Source organism: Stylophora pistillata, chromosome 3, assembly GCF_964205215.1.
Source record: "Stylophora pistillata chromosome 3, jaStyPist1.2, whole genome shotgun sequence".
In the NCBI taxonomy this organism is placed as follows: Eukaryota; Metazoa; Cnidaria; class Anthozoa; order Scleractinia; family Pocilloporidae; genus Stylophora; species Stylophora pistillata.
Genome location: NC_142521.1, coordinates 38,093,637 through 38,114,981, shown reverse-complemented (window position 1 = coordinate 38,114,981; position 21,345 = coordinate 38,093,637). Strand labels below are relative to the sequence as shown.

At 38.7% G+C, this 21,345-nt stretch overlaps 3 protein-coding genes across 4 annotated transcripts; 2 read left to right on the top strand and 1 right to left on the bottom strand.

Annotated features, from left to right (window-relative positions):
• The first annotated feature begins 2 nt into the window (after positions 1-2).
• On the top strand, positions 3-20,315 carry LOC111341807 (uncharacterized). Of its 2 annotated transcripts, none has more exons than XM_088751696.1 (14): positions 3-150; positions 1,659-1,749; positions 2,223-2,318; positions 2,748-2,883; positions 3,470-3,634; positions 13,558-13,715; positions 14,321-14,493; positions 15,419-15,596; positions 16,023-16,284; positions 16,518-16,813; positions 17,262-17,516; positions 17,956-18,078; positions 18,857-18,904; positions 19,237-20,315. In XM_088751696.1, exons 2-14 carry the CDS (start codon positions 1,744-1,746, stop codon positions 19,879-19,881), a joined length of 2,541 nt encoding a protein of 846 aa, XP_088607822.1. In that variant the 5' UTR covers positions 3-150; positions 1,659-1,743; the 3' UTR covers positions 19,882-20,315. The 2 variants fall into 2 exon arrangements, with proteins under 2 accessions (XP_088607822.1, XP_088607821.1); XM_088751695.1 differs by having other exon boundaries at positions 43-262.
• Positions 5,251-7,518, top strand: LOC148735986 (uncharacterized). Its single transcript, XM_088751724.1, has 2 exons — positions 5,251-5,391; positions 5,555-7,518. The coding sequence occupies exon 2, from the start codon at positions 5,979-5,981 to the stop codon at positions 7,008-7,010; it is 1,032 nt and encodes a 343-aa protein (XP_088607850.1). The 5' UTR covers positions 5,251-5,391; positions 5,555-5,978; the 3' UTR covers positions 7,011-7,518.
• On the bottom strand, positions 7,029-12,703 carry LOC148735985 (uncharacterized). Its single transcript, XM_088751686.1, has 4 exons — positions 11,389-12,703; positions 10,173-10,781; positions 9,592-9,852; positions 7,029-9,071 (listed from the first exon to the last, which is right to left on the bottom strand). The coding sequence occupies exons 1-4, from the start codon at positions 12,475-12,477 to the stop codon at positions 7,854-7,856; spliced, it is 3,177 nt and encodes a 1,058-aa protein (XP_088607812.1). The 5' UTR covers positions 12,478-12,703; the 3' UTR covers positions 7,029-7,853.
• Positions 20,316-21,345: the final 1,030 nt, after the last annotated feature.

Genomic DNA, 21,345 nt, shown 5'->3' with positions numbered 1-21,345 from the left:
CAAGAAACACAGGACATTGTCGTGGTAAAAGCTAAAAGTATGCCAACATCAAAATACTTAGATTGCAGATGCTCCAAGTTATAACCACCATAAACCAACTCGAGCAGCGTGACATGTTTAGTTGAAGAGCCGTTGTGTACTGGGTACAAGGTAAATATTTATTTCCGAGAAATACACCGAAGTCGGAATTTATGTACGACTTTGTAAAGCTGTACGGAACGTTGGAGCTACATCTGTCGAATTTTTTGCTGTCCATTGGTTGGTAAGTTATCTATAGTTAAAGCAAATACCTTTAATAACCGGTCCTTGACTGCCGACAAAACTATCGCTCGTCACAAAACACACACATGGAGACATCTCGACAAGTCGCTCGGTTCACGGTAAGAGGACAAGTACTATACTGATATGTTGTCTTGCAGTTTCATTCCAATGAAAATAAACGTTTACGTTACTGTGATCGACAGCGAACGTGCACAAGTAAATTTGTGAAACCTTTTCTCCATAACAGTCAAACAGGTTAAACAAAAGCTTGCCCGATATATTAATTTATCAATGGGTATTTGCATTAGCCACGAATTTCGAGAAAAAGACGAAACGAAATGCCTTTATTACTATCCAGCCTACTAAAACGCTATTTTCTATTTGATAATCTGTTGCTAAAAGATAGTTTTGAGTTATTGCTTATGTCTCCTATTCGGTAAAAGGTGTGACGAATCTACTTTCGATATCAATTTAATTTCCGGTACTCTTCCTTTCTTCGAGCGGCGGTTTGTTTGTTTGAGTTGGTCGGTATACTCTGGAAGCTGAATAATGACATATTCCGTGCCAGGGTTCTTGGAACACTGCAAGAATTATTCTCTCTAAGAATGACTCTTGATCTCAAAACTTGTCAATCTGCGAGGCCGAGTCACGAGCGTTCGCGTTTGTCGAGAGGTCGATTGAAGTGCAGTTTTGCGTAAAATATTATACCAGACTGTGCCACAGGAAAAAGCTTGACTTTAAGGTACAATGTATCAATATAATCCTAAGGGGCCCGAGAAAAAGAACTACAATTTACAGTTTTTCTTTTTTATTTTTAGTATTTTTTCAAAGAACCTTCAGTGCTACTGGCGCCACAGGCTATTACTATAAAGTCGGTGGTGTGATTTTTCTGCGTTCATAGAGCATTCTTTTAGAGTCCGTCACATGATTTTCCAAATGCTTTCGTTTCAAGAAAGCTTCTTGAAGTTTAGCTATGTTTTCGTAGAAAGAGGCCGTCGGTGAAAAATATGTTCCCAATTTAATTGCGGTAGATATGAATTTGCAATGTCGTATACAAAGTAACGCAACCACGTGAGGTGAGAAACGACAAAAATATTCTACAACTGATGTATCTAACAAAGGCGGATAAAGCACATCGTCCAAAACGGAGAGAAAATACAAGATGCGATGAAAGGAAATGTATATGTACGACATCAGGCATTGCATGGCTGATAAGTGTCCATCTGCTGTACAGAAAGCGTTTGCTTTGATGCAACAATTTCTTATGATTTCTGAGAAATGGAATTTTTCCCGTGAAATGATAACGATTGTTGTAGTGGAAAGCTAAGAGATGCTGCCACTCGATTGAATAATTTTAATTTTTATCAAGCTGGACATGTTTCTCCTTTTTGTGTTAGTGTTTAAAGTATTGGAGACACTGCGTGAAAAGAAATCTCAACATCGGAAACCGGTATATCTATGCAGTGAGACAGAGAGACAATAATGGCGGTAAGCTTTCAGTTGTTGTTATTTATGCACGCAGACATGTAACTTTAATAACTGCAATAGAGAGAATTTTTTTTAGCCAAGAATGACACATGCCATTTTATCCAAGAGTCTGTATCTAAAAGTGTATATATCCCTCAGTTAATCCCACTAAAAGCAAATCCTTCCAGGTTAGTCTGTTGCGCGAGTCAAACGAAAAAAAAATCAGGGAGCGAAGCGAAAACACTGGGAGCGATTACATGGGAAACAGATAAAATTGTTCACCCTTGTAAACTATCAGTTACATATGTGATTACTTTAAGAACTCGAGCCATGACAGCATATTTTTAAATTGGCAAGTGCGAAAGGATGAGTATCAATTCTCGCGCAGAGGTATTGCATTCTAGGCCAGTCGGGAGATGATGCTTTCCATGTATCCTATATAGAAAGTTTGCAGGCTCGTCGCCTTTTCCTGTTATCATTCTTTTGATTTGCAGTCGTGGAGTGCATACCAGACTGAAAGTGAAGAAGAAGCTTTAGCAAAGGCGATGCAACTTTCGCTTATGGGAGATGAAAAATCGTTGAGAAAAGAAGTAAGTACAACTGTTGAACATGCAGTTTTACTTGCACATTATTTACTAATCAATTTTTTCCTCGAAACATTTTCCATTTTTATGTCTGTTCTTTGGCTTTTTGGTAAATGACGAGACGTTCATTATTATACAGAAGATATGCCGAACCTATTAGACTAAACGAATGTCACATTTTACTTTCCGGCCTGACTTGGCCGACAGAACTGATCAAGAGGGGTATCTTAGGATCACTCATGATCAACAACACTCTTCATACCAGGGTGACTGTAGTCCAGACAGATTCAGGACCCTTCACTAGCTACGCAAAGGTGTATACCTACCTTCACCTTTTTTCTATCGATCTCTGGCGCATGAGATTTCAAAGGCTGTTTGAAAAAAAAAAAAACGCCTAGAGAGGTAATGCTCATGTGATTGTGTTTGTGTTGACAGGAGTTCCAGGTGCAACGCAGTGAAGGGACACCAGACGGCAAACAACCATCGAGAGAAGCCCCTTCGTCACCCTCCTCTATTCATCAAAGACAACTCCGGAGAGAGGAGGTGCACCATGTACAAAGCGCTCCCGGAGGTATGTGAATGTATCATTAGTAAATGATGGTGATCTACAGGTCGCAGACCGCCCTTTGAAACAAATCAGGTTCATCCCCACCTTTACCAGGTCGCCCTCAAATCTTTGAACTCATTTCTCACCTCAGAACGTTTTCATTTGGTGCGGAAACTCGCGCTCTTGTGTCGCTGTGCCTTGCGTTCCGTAGCGACGTAGGTACTTTCGTAGTCTGCTACTATGTTGACTATGTTGATCGAAACAGGTTTATTATTCAAAAGAAGGGGGAGTGTTTTTTACCCTAAGGAAGGAACGTGAAATGATTTAGAGGCAGACATCCGAAGGTGGGGCAAATTTATTGTTCAGAGGGCGAACTCGCAATGGGGCGAAACATCTAGATAACAAATCCGATGATTTTATTTGTGCTGACAGGTTTTATTGCCAACATTTCTTCAGTTAATTTTGTATTTTACATTGTTTCTTTCTCTGCTGTAAATTTGGAAAATACTTTTAAAAAAATCAGTGCAATCAATATTAAATTATCCTGGTTTACCTCGCAGAGAAACAAATATGGACGAAAATAAGACGGGTTACTTTTAATTTGTTGTAGGTGGGACTCGACGAAGTGCAGGTCACTCAGCTGGAGCAATCCCACTCTGTCTTCCTAACAACTATCAGTGGAACTCTAGAATTCGACAATGCGTTAAGACAGAAGACAAGCGTTCTTCGCTGTATTTTGTTGAAGAAACCCTTCAGGAGTTGAGGAAAGTTAAAGGTACCGATCTCTACCCCCTCAGTGTGACACGAAATATTTCGATTGCAAAACTTATAAACTAAAACAACAACTGTAGGGTACACGTACAATTGCTGTGATTCTTGCATACTCTCAATTGAATTGCTTTTCATTTAATTCAGGCAGTCCAATTTTCCTGTTATCAAAATTAGCAATGGCTGAAGGGAAAAATATTTTAAAAAATTATGACATAGATTGTAGGTTTAATTGTGACAAACACTCACTGCTTGGATATAAAGCGTTCCCAGAGGAAAAAGGGATAGAGGAAAGACAGATGAGAAAATTCAACAATTAAAACATACACGAAGGAATATATAAATGATTAAATCTAATAATTATTTTATTAATAATAGTAATAATGATGATCACGATTATAACAATAAAACATTGAACATGTTACAAAAAAAGATAACTCCTTAAGGCTAAAAATAAGAAAGACAAAACGAAACGAAACGATAAAATAATAATAAACTTAATAATAATAATAATAATAGTAATAACGACAATAATAATGACACCTTGATAATAAAGATAATAATGAGAAGAGCAGTAATGAAGGATATAATAAAGATAATAACATTAATAATGATCTTGGCAATAGTAATAGCAATTTTTATAAATGATATAATATTGATAATAATGACAATAATCAAGGCAGTGATGATGATGATAAAAATAATCACAGTAGTAAAATATAATGGACCGTTATTCACTATAAATGCTAAAAATATTTACAAAAATTATGATAAAATGCTTAAAAATTGAAAAATGCATTAAAATGTCTGATAAAAATCTAATATTAGTCTTTTAAATAATGATGACAATAATAACTTCATTAATAAACGATATAATGATAATGATAACATTAATAATTACGATGACAATAGTAATAGCACTAATAAACGGTATCATATTAATAACAATAATATTAATACGTATGATGCACGATCCTCGCAGTAGAGAGCGCTATTTATGCAATAGCGAAAATCAGACCTGAAAAAAAATCAGGCCTGTACGAGATTCGAACCACTGACCTCTGCGATACTAGTGCAGCATTCTACCAATTGAGCTAACAAGCCAACTGGGAGGTAGTCTCCTTCGCAGCCGCTCGGGCCGGAGTCACGCAACGCTCCCCGTCCCCATGCGGCTGCTTCAAACCGACATACATTCCTTTCTCGGAAATGAACCAATCAATGTTTGGCTTTCATTTTCTTGCGAATGTTCGCGCGTTAAATTTCAACCAATCACCTGGCTCCTTTTATGTATCAGATAATGGTGGATCTCGAAGAAGCTTTCAATCTTGTAGCGTCAAAATTCGGCATACAGGCTTTAAATTCGCATCAGCAATTAGCAATATCGAAGTTAATTGAATAGAAAAAGGATATTTTCGTTAATTTGCCGACTGGCTTCGGAAAATCTCTGATTTTTCAAGCTTTGCCGTTAGTCATCGACCACGTATCAAGTCAGCTAGGCCACATTTGTGTTGTTGTGTCGCCTTTGCTCACTCTAGTGGATGATCAAGTGGAATATTTGAGAGGCAAGGGAGTTACAGCGGCGAACATTAGCTCTTACACTGAAGAAGAGGCGACTTTGATAGAAAAGGGAAAGATTTCTGTTGTCTTTGGCTCCCCAGAAGCTTGGATTCAAAACGAACGGTGGAGAACAATGCTTGGAAATTCTGTGTATTCCAAAAAATTATGTGCTTTGGCCATCGATGAAGCCCACGTAATAAGGCAGTGGTAAGTGGAGTCTGTATATATATATATATGCTTAAAGTTTCTGCTTAGCACTCCACTTATAAAATTTTAATCTTGCTTTGCAATGCAAATTGATCAAATACCATCCTTTTCATTGTTTTGCTGCAGTTTAAATTTTTGATGGTTATTGGTTTTTCTTATACAGGGGGACATCCCAAAGCAATAAGATGGCTGCATTTCGTCATTGCTATGGAAAGCTGTATGAGTTGCGGTCCCTTGCTCCAAATACCCCAATGGTTGCATTAACTGCAACAGCAACAAAGCTACCTGAAGACACCATCAAAAAAGTTCTCCTAATGCAGAATCCATTTGACATTAAAGAAAGTCCAAACAAGGTAAATCTTACCTATTCAGTTACAAAGATGAACAAAGATTGTGACCTTGAATTATTCTTTGAGTGGCTTGTAGAAGACATCAGGAAATTAAAAGATAAGTGTGACAGGACCATAATCTACTGTCAGACCATAAAACAGTGTGGGATTATCTATGGAATGCTAAGAGGACTATTAGGGAAAGACCTTTTCATTGAGAAGACAAGCACTGGTCAAAAATTGCCCTTATAAGTAGAGATGTTGCATTCATGCACCCCTGCCTCAAACAAGAAAAACATTTTGATCTCCTTCCAGCACGAGGATGGGATCATAAGGGTCTTAGTTGCGACTATAGCATTTGGCATGGGAGTCAATTGCAAAGCTGTTCACAGGATCATCCATTATGGGCCATCAAAGAATATTGAAGCCTTTGTTCAAGAAACTGGGAGAGCTGGGCGTGATGGCCGTCAGAGTAGCTCATTTTTGTTGTATAATGGCATGCTTTTGAATCACATGGAGGGAGACATTAAGTTGTTTATTAAATTAACTGATTGTCGAAGAAAAGCAATTCTGGAACACTTCGACAATGATAATGAGAGGCCTCTACTGAAACATCTCTGCTGTGATAATTGCGCTAATAACTGTGACTGCGGTTTGCCAGAATGCAAAACTTCACTTCAATATCCTGTGTCTGTAGATGCAAAGAGTAGCACAAGTTCAGGCAGGACAAGAGATATTCAACCACTACTGAGGGAGCATGTAAAAAGTTGCCTGATAAAGTATCACAAGTCACTCTTGGTTGATCTTGTAGGCATGGCTGCAAAAGCAAATCTCAGGACATTGACCAACATTCTATTTATGCTAGGATTTGGAGATCTTCAAATTTCACAGGTTCTTGATAACCTGGAGCACATATTTGAAATGTCTGATGTTTACAGAACAGTGGAAATCTGGCATAAAAGGCATGCACTAGAGATTGTCCGAGTAATTAGTGAAACTTTTCATGACACAAATCTCAACAGCAATGATGCTTATGATGTCAATGGTGATGATGATGATGATGATGATGATGACGACAATGTTGTTTTTAGTGAGGATCAACTTGACAAATGGAGTGATATTTTACTTGATGATGAACTGTTTGAAATGGTCATGGACAACATTTCACTTTCCCAGATGGATACAAGTTCTTTCCTTGGCAATCAACCCAATGATTCATCTGATGTAGACATTGTTGATGATGACAATGATTTGCTTACAGCTTTTGCTGGAACATCTGGTGTGTTATGATGTATTATTAATAAGTAATTAATATTAAGTGGACATTTAATTGACCCTATTCAAGATTAGTAAATTATTGGATTGTTCCAGTACCCTAAACCTCTCCACCGTATCCCCAAAATAAAAGGTTTTTTACAACATTGTAGAATATTGTTTGTTTTTTTTTTTTGTAAGAGATTCTAATAGAGGATTTTACTTAGTATTGTCATATAGATGATAACAATTATGTGGCCTTGTGTTCTGGCCAATCCAATTATGTCAATCATTTTCACTTTAGTTGAAGTTAATCAAGCACCTACTGGTAACACACACTAGAAATTCATATTTTCACCCACACACAGTTGTGGATTTCCATTGCTGGCCTAAAGCCAGGGTCTATGAAACTGGAACATCTAAATTTAGGATCTGTATCAAATTAGATCCTTTGCATTTTGCAATTTTATAAAATGTTAGTAATCATGTGTTCTTCATTCTAATATATTGTTTTTTTCAATAAAATCTTGATCTTATTAGTCTCCTTTCGCAGCCACTTGGACTGGCGTGGACTAATATCTTATCGAATATTATTAATTGAAGGGGTGAGTGGAATGAAGCCCTAAGTGACTTTGGAAAACGTTGAGGTAGCCAGCAGTTAATGTATGGTCCCTTGGGAAACTAGTTAGTTTGTTTTCCCTTTAGTTCTGATGTTTCCCAAGACAGAGGACTCGGGAAAACAGAAACTGTTTCCCCAGGAACCATACATTAAGTGTATATTATTACTGATCTAAAGTCAAAGCCATGAAACTGCTACTTTGGGGAATACCTTGGGGAAAGGATTGGGGCTTTGAAAGAAAGATTCCTCAATAAAATAATTCATCTAGCACGTGAGCCCAATTGGATATTCCTTTTGTGCTTGTTGATCCATTTATACAGACTTGATAGATCCAGGTCTTCAAGTCTGTCCCTCTTAAAGTCATTGAACATTTGGTAGTGTCGCCCATCAGTTTCTGTGAAAACATCCAGGTCAACTGCCCTGTTGACAAGTTCTTCTATGTCTTTATCTGGTGAACCTTCTGGATGCTTGCCTGAGTGGGTTTGTCTGTTCAAACTGCCATCAAGTTTGTCTAAAATGGTGCGTGTTGCATTCTCTGCTTTGCACACTCGCGAAATTGCAGACTCTGTCAAATGAGGCCCCAAATTTCTTATCCCTTGCTTAACAAAATTGTTACTGTGTTCCATGTCTTCGTCAAGGGGGATATTTCCCCCTTTCACACCATGATTGTTCACAAATCGGTTCCAAGTAAACCTCTCCCTGTCCCTCTTTGACAACAAGGCATGAACTAAGAAGAACTGGTACAAAATCTCAAGTGCATATTTGGTGCTTCTTGATTCGTCAGCTCTACAGTAGAGAAGAAAGTATTTATACTGCCGCATAACTCGTGCACCGTCACCTTCCTTTATGGCGTCAAGGAAATTGAAAAATATCATGGCATCAGTCATGAGAGCACAGTTATAACTGTAGACATCATCAACATTGTGTTGTTTGTCTAAGGATGGTGTAGGGATAGCAGTGGTAAGCTCAACAGAAGGTTCCTCAGCAACAAGTGGTGGATCATGAGAAAGTTCATGAGTATTCCTCCTCTTCTTGTATTTGTATTTTGCATTACATCCAGGAAACCTACATGGAAACTTGTCATCATCTGTCAGCTCTTGCTGTTGCAACACCTGCTGTTTTTCTTCAGCAGTCAGGATGCGGTCCACCAAATGACTACTGTCTTGAAAAATGAAACCATCAACCACCTTGGCTGCAAGCTCATGCAGCAGTTTGAGTTTCTTCGATTCCTGGAGGTTTTCAATATTGGGAGGAAGAACAAACTTGGATGGTTTCCCTGTTTTGTTCTCAAGTCCCAACACATTCATGGCAGCAGCAATAACCCTGGACTTCAACACTGTTGATAGGAAATCCCTGTCTGCCCTGTATGCTGACTTGACATCACTGCAAACATTCCTCCTGTTTATCACTGTACGGTCCGCAAACATGGTACACTGGTCAACAGCTGAAGAGCCACTATAGAATCTTGAATAGATCAACTAAAAACAACAAAACAAATAACCTAAATAAATAATAATGCTGTCCATGGTCAAGACATGCTATTACAGTCTTAGCCATAGTTCAGTTCACTTCATTTTATTCACACTTTAAGATAAAATGAAGTCTACAGAGTATTTCCTTAAGTAAAAAAAAAAAAAAAAGAAAGTTGGAGGTGAATTAAGAGGACTATACATGTAGCTTTTGAGCTAAGCACCCCAGATGTTGGATAAAAGATTTAGGTAAGATGAACAAACCATGGCTTTAAACAATAGTTGTTGGGGAATTATCTTTTTCTGAGAGTTCAGCAGAAGTTATCTGGATATTTGCTTCTTCATTTACAAATAGCTCTGAATTTCAGAAGTTCACCTTTATGGTGTATATTCCCTCATCAATTTGGTAAGTAAAAAATGAGAAGTGAAGCATATCTGCTGATGTGCATACCAGATCATAATAATTGGCCCTCCATTGTGTTTTAAATGGACTTGACTGTAATTCAAGTACACCAATATGGACACTTACACTTAGCAATTTCACTGAGGCATGCCAATCCCCAAGTTGCAAGTGAATCCCATCCAAGCGATCCTGTGGTGTTAGTCCATTTGCCACTGAAGCTATTACATTAACAGCTCTCTCCACAGTCAACTGGTCACATGAAAACAGCTGTCCATCCACTTCAATGGCTGCATCACTAGAGTTGGGGAGATAGGTGTGGAACATTTGCAAAATTTCCAGCATGTCCTCATTAACATTCTCATCCTTGAATATAAGTCCAAGGGGAACCTGTTGGGAGAAACAAACATCAGTTGGAAATACAATATTTTAGAGAGAAAGTTAACAGTGTACACTTTCTTAGGAACTGTATTTAATAGAAAACATTCCAACAGACATTAAGCATTCACTTTGAACTGAGAGGCATGAAATTACAAACAACAGGTTTATATTTTCCAGCCAGCAAATGGGTTAATTTATGCAATAAGATCATTTCAGTGATACTATTAGTATTATTTTATGAAAGTTTATAGAACTTCAAAAGTAATGACCCCACAATTCCCAAGTTTACTTTACTCCTAAGAATTAACATTTAATGATGAAATGCATACCTTTTTGGACTTCTGAGACATCTCCCTAGTGTATATATGTGGTATGTGGAATATGCAGGCATCCTGCAGTGGCTTCAAGACTTCGAAGTATGATACTAAAATTCTTGATGTCAAAATTATGTAGTCCAAACGTTGATTATGCTGATTGTACAAATTGGGAAGAAACCTGGTGTTTGGGATATTTACAATATCTTCAGGATCAGGTTTTCTGACTTCAAGGGAGTTGCCAGAAACTCGGTTTTCCACCATTTGGTGGTTGACCCAGTGGTAGTCTTGATTCTGGTTATCCTTAGTCATATTCCTCCTCTTAACCTGAAAGTCAAGGTTGTCAAAGGATATGACAAATCCAGGATGAAAAGACTTTTTCAATTCATGCTCCTCCCATGTGGCAGCCAGCAATGCAGGTGAGGTGATTACAGCCATTCCCAGGTTTTCCATAATTGCTGAAATCCTCTCCTTTACTCTCATTAGGGTGGTATTTTCTTCTGAAATCTGGTCTCTGGTAGTGATTAGATCTGCATCGTGATCCTTCCCCAGTTCATCAAGCTTACTAAGTATGCTTGAGTTGGAATTAGTAAGTTTGAGCTTGTTGAACCTGGAAATAGTAGCCTATTATAGAAGAATATCAAGTGCATGTAAGTGTAGAAATAAGATCTTTTTGCTCTTGCCACCTAGATTACATGTAGCTGTGGCTATTTGCAGGTAGGCCAAAATACTGCCACATAAAGTTTGAACTTGTTAAGTTCAATTAAGGCAATCAATTGTGCCAATAACAATATTATTAATAATGACCTAAGCACACTGAGTGTTTGTTAACACAACCATTCACTGTACACAAGGGGCAAGACTAAATTAATGTTTTAAAAATAACTTTATCCTCGTGAGATGAAACTGTTTTGGCTTGTACAGTGTATTTGGTGCTGTGTTTACAAACATTGTAAGAAAGTATCTAACAATATTGGAAAACAGAGATATTAATAGTTCATGTTGTTTTCCAATTTTATCTTTATGGTTTCCTTTGTTATCAGTTTAAAACCAAAAAACACTATGAACCAAGGATACAATTAAAACACAATTTTTTACATAATTTTACACTGAAAACCACGTGTATTTAAATTTTCTAAAAATATATCATCTTCCCCTTCCTTCTGATTCCACTGACCCACTTCGATTCAGCCCGATAAAAACAGTATAGACGTTATGGGATCAAATTTACCTCAGCAGCTTTGCTCTTCAGCAAAATCCCCATCACAGCAGCAGTTGCGTTCATTTCACGATTTCTTTGTTTCAAGAGTATCGATCCTGCAAGTGCAACACTTCCAAACCAAGTGCTTTTACGGTTTGCCGGCTTTGGTCGGCTGGCACTGTTCAACAGGAACGCGTAAAATATTGGAGCTCTTTCTTGCCATTCTTCGCACAACTTTTGAAGATCAAAATTCTGCAAATCTTCCTTGCTTGTTTTTCTAAGCAATGACGGCCTGCTCTTGCCGCATAACCCTGATACTTCCTTTGATACAGCTTTTATTACACTTGAAACGACATGAATTCGCACTGTTGGGCAATTCATGACAGCCTTAGCGATTTGGGAAGGGACTCCGTGAGCTAATGCCTTACCAAGAGTCTGGTGGGAGCCAACTAGGGTTTTGTTCAAGTTTTTACTCGGATAATGTACATGTAACTTCACAATGGTGCTATCAGAGCATCCAGGTTTTGACAAATGGAAGCCCGTGGACACGTTGCAAGGATCGCCATGAACATCACCCTGACTGTCAGAAAAAGCATTATTCTTGGTTTGAATGGGTGAAATTCCGGTAAAGAGGAATGCTTGTCTGCTTGATGGAGCAAGAGTGGACTGAGCTAGCGGTGTAGCATAAGAAGTACAAGCGGCAGGATCGGAATAAACATGTGAAGTTTCCGTAGAGAACCGAAGACTTTTTGCAGCACTCACTCGCACATCTCCACTGTTGATCGTCTCCGGATCGTCTCTGTTTTCATTGCGTCCAAGTCTTTTTTCCCTCAGTTGCTCTCTATTTCTAAAAGCAGACAGCAGTTCCTGTTTGATTTCTCGCAGTTTTTTCGCTGCTCTTTCGTATTTAGTTAACTGCTGAAAACACCGTCGGCAAACAAACAAATTACTGTCCTCGTGGTATTTATTTACGTCAAATTCCAGCGACGATCGAATTAGTCCAGCTAAATCAGTGGACGTTTTACCAAATATATAGATCTTATTTTTACTGGTAGGGATAGATGAACAAATAAAACACTTATTATTGCTTTGCACGATCTTCTTAGGCGTCTCTTCCATAGCACGTTGTATGCCGCAAGGGTTTTCCCGCGAAAGAAAACACGACCTCTCGTGTGATTGGTGCAGCGTATACAATGACAACTATTTCATTGGTCCGGCCAAACAAAAGCGCAACACAAAGAGAAAGGAATGTATGTCGGTTTGAAGCAGCCGCGTGGGGACGGGGAGCGTTGCGTGACTCCGGCCCGAGCGGCTGCGAAGGAGACTAACTGGGAGCAGGCCGTTAAGTTGATTCGTAATAAACCCGTGATGATAAATCAGATACAATGAATATGTGAAGTTAATATATTTTGAACTGCGGTTGTAGATACGTATGATGCACGATCCTCGCAGTAGAGAGCGCTATTTATGCAATAGCGAAAATTAGACCTGAAAAAAATCAGGCCTGTACGGGACTGGAACCACTGACCTCTGCGATACTATTGCAGCGCTCTACCAATTGAGCTAACAAGCCAACTGGGAGCAGGCCGTTAAGTTGATTCGTAATAAACCCGTGATGATAAATCAGATACAATGAATATATGAAGTTCATATATTTCGCTATTGCATAAATAGCGCTCTCTACTGCGAGGATCGTGCATCATACGTATCTACAACCACAGTTCAAAATATATGAACTTCATATATTCATTGTATCTAATAATATCAATAATCCAATTAATGATAATAACAAAAATGATAGTAATAATAAAAGTTACCATAGTAGTTGTCACAATAACAATGCTAACGATAATGATTGCATTAATAAACGACATAATGATAATAATGATAGCATCAATAATGAAGATGACCACAATTACTAGAGCGATATAAAAATAATAACATTAATAATGATTGTTATGATAATGATGATAAAAAGATGATAATGATGATGACATTAATACAAAATTTGTTTTTTTCTGTTAGCTTAAATGTGACCTTGATTGATGAGTGACACACCTTTCTTTTCCTCTGTCTCTTTGTTTTCTTTGTTACAATTCGCTGAACTTAACAGCTTGCGTGGTATTTTTTATTGAGATCACTAAATCTTTGTTCAACCATCAAATTTATCATTCCTTACCCTCTGTTGTGGTACAACAGGCCCAGTATGCACTGTGTCCATCGCTGGTCCGTACAGAAAAGGAAAGTCTTACATTTTAAGCCAAATCTTTGATCAACCAGAGGTATTCCCACTTGGGCACAAAATGGTGGCGGAGACCATGGGAATCTGGATGTGGATTGTGCCGGAGAAATATAAGGTGCGAGCCGTAAATTTTGCCTTGGTAATGCACTGAATGTTGCTTATGAAATTTTAAAACTACATAGGCGGCAATGTTGAGATCATTCTGCTTTCGAAATCTACAATGTGTGTCTTACCAACGAAGGCCTTGACGCGCATGACACCACTCTACCAAGAGCAGCTGAATTTAATCTGAGGAAAAGCAAATAGATTAACGAAGGTCACAGTAGATATCGCAAAAGTAGCGATAGAAAAATTCCCTGTTCTTTTATTCTCTTTCCAAAAGAAATGATAATCGTAGTGAAGGCACTTTTGGGTATTTTTTTTTAAAGTTTTTTTTTAAGGTTCGGTAAGAATTACAGAGGCTGATATGCCGCCCATAGCAATTATTTATTTAGAAATTCTGAATAACCAGTCTTTGACTGATTGTTAAAACTGAAAAGACCTAAAATCCATTGTCTAGTGAATCGTTCTCCTTCTCCCCAAACCCATCTCCAGTTGTGAAGCCTCGCTCGTGACGTCGAAAACCCAAAAGCAATAACGATAGTGTGCAAGTTATAACATAGCTAATTAATGGTTTTCTCTGGCACATCACGAAGCTTTATTGGACTTTGCACTATCTAGGATACACGGGGCAGGGAGATTACAGTGGTGCTGTTGGATTCAGAGGGGATTGACGCTGCTTCCGGTGCAGGCCGTGACGATAATCAGATATTTACCTTAACCGTTCTTTTGGCCTCCATACTTATTTATAACTCTAGCGGTGTCCCCACAAGGCGTGATCTTGAGGGCCTAGAGTATCCTTGCTATATCAACTATTTACTGTCTTATTACTACAGTTGTTGACAATATATTTGCTCTGTGCTGTCACTTTTTTTTTAACTCGCGTTTAGATGACTTAAGGTTACTGATTGCTATAGAGAAGTATTCAAAAAGTGTCGAAAGTTGTCTGCAATTGCATAGGCCTTGGTATACTACGGTTTGTGAATAGCTCAAAACCCAGCGCTAAAGTTTTGATCGATCAGGCTCTAGTTGCATGAAGGGCGGATAACGCTTTACAACGGATACATCGCCATCCAGCAGATGAGTGAAAGAAAAACGCACAACACTCCCCGCTGGATAGAGATGTTTCCGGTGGGTAGCGTAATTCAACCTTTGCACAACCGAAAACCAAAACGCATCACGACTGAGTCACTCGTTTCTTTACCGAGTTCTTATGAGTTTTCATTGGCGTCGCGCTCTTCTTAAAATAGACCATTTTACAGTTGTGTACTTAGTTGCCAAGCCTTTGATTTGAAGTGAGGCTAAGGGTGACATTATTGTTATAGAGACCAGTATCTAGTTAGCATGATAACAAAGATATGTGCATTTCAAAAGCAGCAACATCTGTATCATGACAGTGTTACCCTTAGCCTCACTCCTGTTCAAAGGCTTGGCCACCAAGCCCACAACTGGAAAAATGGCTATTGCCGTTTGATTACTCTGGGTTTAGTTTTAAGACATTGAAATATCGCACAAACCTGAACCTTTGCGCGACTGAATATTCATCTTCTTCCTTCTCTTTGATTCTTGACTTTATTTGTCGGACGGGTTTTGTTGATGATGTGACAGTGAAAACCTGCAATGTAATTAATTCTCAACGAGGGATAGGACAGGGGCACTGAATCTATCCGAATAGATGTAAACACCATAAAGGTCCAGATTTCCTTAATTGCTCTTTAGCTTTATCTCAAAGCTTTCTGGACGAATTCACGCCCGATCTAACGGGAGAGCATCCCCTCACCAAAACGAAACAGAATTCTTTCATAGAACGTTTCCTTTCTTTATCTGGTTGCTGAGGGATGTAACGCAAGCCATTCCAGAATACTGCAAGGACATTAAAGATTACTTCTTGAAAAAGGTTAGAATTCAAGACAGGAACAAGAACCCGTCTAATATTTTAAATATATAATTATCCATTGAACTTCGTAGTCAGAACTGTGGTCGGATTGTTAACGCAGGGTATATCGAAACATTGAGTTTTAGACTTCGGCTCTTAGGAAAGCGCAATTTGTCTCAGTGTTTGATGTCCAACTTTCCATTGTTTCATTGTTAATTATCAAGTTCAGGCGTTAATGGCCATTTTTACTGATGCTTTATCGACTTTGGTCTCCCTGGTATCTACAAATTGTCATGGACGTTACTGTTACTTTCATCACATGCTGTTACCAAAGCATCTGATGAAAGAGTGGAGTCTGGCACTCATATGATTGACTTTGTACTGCACATTATTTTCCTAGAATGTAAGTCTGATATACGATTATCAATTGATGGTTGCTTTATCAAGGTTTTCCGCGAAGAGGATTCTGGGAGTGGGAGTCAACAGAGCCGGCAGGTAGCTGAAGGCATCTTAGGATTCTTTCCTGGTTTTGAAGCGTTTTCCCTGCCTCTTCCTACGGCTGATGGAGAGATAATGAGAACCATCAGCGTGAATAAGGATCAGCTACAGACAAAATTTTTGCGCCAGTTAGAGGACTTTAAACGCTTGGTAAAGTCCATACTGGTTCCAAAACACAGCTACACAGAAGGAGAGCTTGTAACTGGTGAAGGTCTGTTGTGCTTTTTTGTGTTTTTCCTTTGTGTCTTCGTCCTTTCGTTTCTTTACTAAACACAATTGCTTACCAATGATGACTTGTCTCCAGTGAAAAACAGTGCTTGAAATAATTTGAGGTCAATTTGAATTCATTAATGAGAAAAGGAAAATACTGTAATAAGTTTGCAAAATGAAATAAGCATCAAAGTACTTATTAACAAAATGAGGTTTTTTTTGTTGTTGTTGTAGGTCTTGCCGCTTTGGTGACCCAGTATGTTGATGCAATCAACACCCCTGGTTTTGTTCCAAACGTACAAGGAGCGTGGGACCTGTTTGTAGAAACCAAATGTTTTGAAACTAAAAAAACCTGCGAGAGAAAATATTGTGAGGTTTTGACCTTAGTACTGTCTGAAATACTGCCTTGTGATAACGATGAAATACGGGCGTATCACAACTCTGCACTGGAGAAAACTGAGGAGCTTTTCTTGGGGGAAATGATCGGCATTTCAACAAACACAATAGAGAAGCAACTAAGGCAACTTAAGGTGACGTTCCTCGGCTGTAGCTATAACTGAGATACAGGCTTAAGACGTATGTGTAATTGGCACGTGTGGCTCAGTTATTCGGGTCAATAATACTTGTGGGGGGAGGGGAGGGAGATCAATAAACTGGTCTCTTCTAAGGTTCATAAAGCAGTTTCCTCGCGAAGAAAAAAATTTAATTCAAGGGTATAAGTCTGGTACTAGATAACAGTTAGGAATTTACACAAAGGTCAAGGTTTGCCGTAGGGACTTGACGTAATGTATGTTGACTTTGCCGAGCTATCTTGCTATGCCAGTAGTGAAGCATTCCAAGAGTCAGTCTTTTTCAGAAACAGAACGATTTCCTTGGTATTATATTGTATGTTGCCTTGCTTTAGTAGTGTCCATTCTTTACCTCTAAACTGACTTGTTAAATGGTTTTGTTTTGTTTTGATTTGTTTTGCATTTTCAGATGTCCTTAAACCGACAGTTGAACGAGTGGCAGACTAAGAATTCAAAATTAACGAAAGAAGGCTGCGAAAATCTTCTGTTAGAACTAAAGAAAAAGCACTTAGACCCAATCATTGAGCAACTGGAAGGAAGAGATGGTTCAAAATTAGCATTTGATGACATCCTGAGAGTTTACCGGCACATCAAAGATGACTACGATGCAAAAGCAAAGGGCGCCAAAGATGTCATTGCTGCTGCGTTCGCTGACTTTCACCCTGTAAGAAAACATTAGTTATTTCCGATTATTCGGTTATTGATGCAGATTTCTGATTATTGATAAAAGCAGTTTCTTAAAAGGAAAGAGCCAAAAGAAGAGCCAAGTTAAGAGTTACTGTCTAGTTTGGATAGTTAAACATATTTTGTTCCTTCGAGCGACTATTATTTTTTGTTAAATTCTTGTTAGTGATTAGCTACCAAATTCTGCCTCACCCTAAGGCCACCTAAAAAAAAATTGGGCCTGACAAAATTTATAATCAGGAAGTTAAAATTATCAAAATTATTTTAATTCTCTTTCAAGGTGTTTTGGACCTGTTCTGTCTGCTAAATCGCTTTTCGAGATCGAAGCGGCTTATCGTGTCCGGCTGGGAATCGAACGTTATAGAGGATGTATACATCTTGTTCAGTATTCTCTTAATAATTTATTTATCCCCGTACAGAAAATAGCAGCGGAAACTAAGCAATACATCGGTATCCTAAGGCAACTTAAGGATTTTGACGAACATGCAGCGAGAGACAAGGCAGCCGAAGCTTACAGAGAGAGGGAAAGGAGACGACTTGAGGTCAGTGAGTGTGATGATAATATTACAAAAAAGTATGGTGAGATTAGCGGATCGGAGTTAAAAAGAAAGATCAGAATACTCTGATTGACTTGAACGCAACAGAAAGGCATGATGGTTATTAATTGAGACTCGGCTGTGGGTGATGCGTTACCCTATAAAACTAATCCTATGCTCACTGTGTACATAAACAATACTTTGTCATAGGTAGAGATTACTGTAAATTGTTTAAAAGCGGAGGTAACATGTGATAGTACAGTCTAATCGGAAGTCATCATTAGAGTCAAGCGAATAGTTGTTGTCAGTGAAATCAAAATGTTCTAAGTCCAGTTCGTGTAAAATGAATTACTGCTGCCAATCGATCTTTCAGTAAATTTAAAGTATTCTGGTTGCCCTTGCTGTGATAGGGTTTTACGATAAGAGACGTTTAACTCTGTGTATATATACTACTCTCACTACATACATAATTTCCCGGCACGCGGGAATAGCTACGTATTCAAATTCCGACGAGATTGACCTGCGGTCTTTCCCTTAAATATCCCGTTGTCATTCACTTCTTGGTCAGTTTGAAGGAGTTCGCTACAATTACGGTCAGGTTTCGCCCCTTCAACCTCCCCTGGTGGTGTTCAGCGTCGTTCCCCACAATTTATAAGCCTCTTGCCCTTGCTGTCGTGGGTATCCTCCCATAATTTACATGTAGCTTTCTGCGCTCGGGCTCTTATATGTGGTGAGGATATTTTACTATCACTTTTTTTTCTTTCTTTCTTTTTTTTTTTTTCAGGAAGAGCGGATGCGCTTAGAGCAAGAAAATCAAGAACAAGAGAAGGAGGTAAACCGTCTTTTTAGCGTTGCTAGAATATATCAGTATTATTCGCTGTTTATTATGATAAAGAAGTTTTGTAGAAGGAGATAACTGTAACAACCTTGATTAATTTTATTGCAAATTGAGCAAGAACTGAGTTATAAGTAGTGCGGCTTCACAATTTTCTCTTTCGTTTTTGGATAGTATTGAAATGCATTCAGTTTTTCTCCAAGAATAAAGTCCTTGATCAACAATTCATAGATGAGGACTGGTAAACAGTGAATAACCAAGCCTGTGAAGTCTTTACTTTTTGCGTTAGTACACATAGCATTATGATCGTCTTTTTTCTGTTTGCTAAGATGAAAATGCTGATTACCAGATTAGAAGAGGAAAGAGCTGGAATGCTAGAGAAAATGGGAAATGAAATGGAACAAGAGAAAGAACAATTGCAGAATATGAGGGAAGCAGGCTTAGGGGAAGCCAAACTTAAACGAGAGGCTTTCATTGAAGAAAACCATGCCCTAGAAGAACGGTTACTGGAAATGCAAGAGAAAAACGAGGAGCATATGAAAATGATGAAGAGGTTGTCAGAAATGATCGCCAAACATCAAAGAGAGAAAATAGAGCTTCGTGAACAACTGAAAGAACTTCCTCAGGAAGAGATCGAAGAGTCCTTGAAGGAGCTGAGAAGAAAGCAATCAGAAGAGGAAAATGAACTCCTGAAGAAGATGGATATTTGTGCGGACGACAACCAAGGGGATGTTCCTCAGATGATGGCCTCGAGGGCTCAAATGGTCGCCGATATAAAGAAGAGGATGGAAGAGAACGAAGAGGAACAAGAATCTCTCGTAAGGATAGTTCTTCGTGGTATTGCAAAAGTTGGTCCAACGGCTGGTAAATTAATAGCCTTGTATCCTCCAGCGGCGCCTTATGCTGAAAAAGTCGCCGACGGCATTGCGGGTGTTGCTGGAGCTTTGTCGGAGGTTGATTGTGTTATCATGTGAGAAGAGCAATGCAGTTCTTTCCGGACATGAACCGAATGAATTTCTTCAGTTTTTAATACACATTGTTTTAAATAACCGTACTAATCACCACTTTAGATAATGCATAGCTGATATGGAGAGGATCCTTACACCTTTTCCTGTCTTTTCTAAGAGAGGGCTTTCATCTGTAAAGGAGGAACCCTCTTCTGTTGCAAGTTACCTTTGTGAAGCAATGTTTAATCAGATTCAGTTGTATAACAGCGGAACGTAATTGACACAATTTTTTAATTGCAGGACACTTTGCAACGGCAACTAAACTCGAGTCAGTGAAATCACAACAAAGATTGCATTTTGATTTTTTTATTGACTAACTCACATTTCTTGCACCTTAACCATTCCCTAAAGATTTGAGAAAAAAAGAAAAAGAAATACCCTTCTATTCGTTTTACTTGTGATACTCTGGTGTATCTTGAGACTAAGTTAAAGCCGCATCCTTTGAAAATGAAGAAACAATTATCCCTTAAGATCATGAAGCCCCTGCTTATGTTAGTCGCGTAAGTCGCCCACTGTTCCTAGGCCCATCTTCATGAAAATATATCGAGAACCAACCGAAATAGCCTTCCTTATCTGTAGCGTAAAGTTATCACTGCAAAATATTGCTCAAGAATAGGCGAGTGGTGTGTTATACAGGAACAAATCTATTTTTGGGGTCAAGATGACTGACTTTTCCACCCATAATTAATTCGGAGATGTTACGTTCGAACAGCAGATCCAAATCAAAGGAGGTGAAGGAATATATTCAAATTTCATATCTCGTTTAGGAGTCTCTGCACGCTCTATCTCTGAAAGACAATTTGCATTGCCAGAAATTTGGGTCAAAATGCCGAACGCGCGTGCGTATTCAGAAGCTAATGGCGGCGAAATCGTGTAAGGAAATGTATGGGATTTCCACAAAAATCCAAAATACAACAAATACGGGTCAGAGTATTCCCTAGCTCCGACTCGAAACGTGTTCAGTAGAGATTAAGCTGTACTTCTAGCAGAAAAATAATTCAAAAGCTGTTTGTCTACTTACCTCCAGCAATGTCAGCAATGTTCGATATTCGAGGCTAGTCATTACCTCTAGTCTGTTTCATATATAGCGTAATCCATGGCAAAGGATCTTCGATTTGAGGAGCGACCCTCCAAGAAGTCAACTAGCTCCCACTCACTTTAAATAAAGGGAAGTTCGAAGTAAGCAAATCGTCCATAAAAAGGGACATTTCTTGACAATAAGATACTTCCAAAAGAGCTTGAAAATTGCTATTTTTACTCTGTGGAGTCTGTGATCTGAGACCATCCTTGAAAACGCACCAGAAGGGAAAGCGTTAAAAGAAAAACCCTCTGCGAAACCTTCAAACTGTCGCCAAATTTTTTTTTTCTTATTGAGCAATGTTTGACGGGAAATAAACTCAATCCAGACCCCCTTACACTAAAGTGCAGCCT

What these genes read in the sequence shown, in the direction of transcription:
- LOC111341807 (XM_088751696.1), top strand. An exon ending in TTGTGCCGGAGAAATATAAG is followed by an intron (nt 13,716 to 14,320) that starts GTGCGAGCCGTA and finishes TGCACTATCTAG; the next exon opens with GATACACGGGGCAGGGAGAT. An exon ending in GGGAAAGGAGACGACTTGAG is followed by an intron (nt 18,079 to 18,856) that starts GTCAGTGAGTGT and finishes TTTTTTTTTCAG; the next exon opens with GAAGAGCGGATGCGCTTAGA.
- LOC148735986 (XM_088751724.1), top strand. Translation starts at nt 5,979, where the DNA reads ATGTTGCATTCATGCACCCCTGCCTCAAACAAGAAAAACATTTTGATC.
- LOC148735985 (XM_088751686.1), bottom strand. Translation starts at nt 12,477, where the DNA reads ATGGAAGAGACGCCTAAGAAGATCGTGCAAAGCAATAATAAGTGTTTT. An exon ending in TGTCTCAGAAGTCCAAAAAG is followed by an intron (nt 9,853 to 10,172) that starts GTATGCATTTCA and finishes TTCTCCCAACAG; the next exon opens with GTTCCCCTTGGACTTATATT. An exon ending in CCTCAGTGAAATTGCTAAGT is followed by an intron (nt 9,072 to 9,591) that starts GTAAGTGTCCAT and finishes TGTTGTTTTTAG; the next exon opens with TTGATCTATTCAAGATTCTA.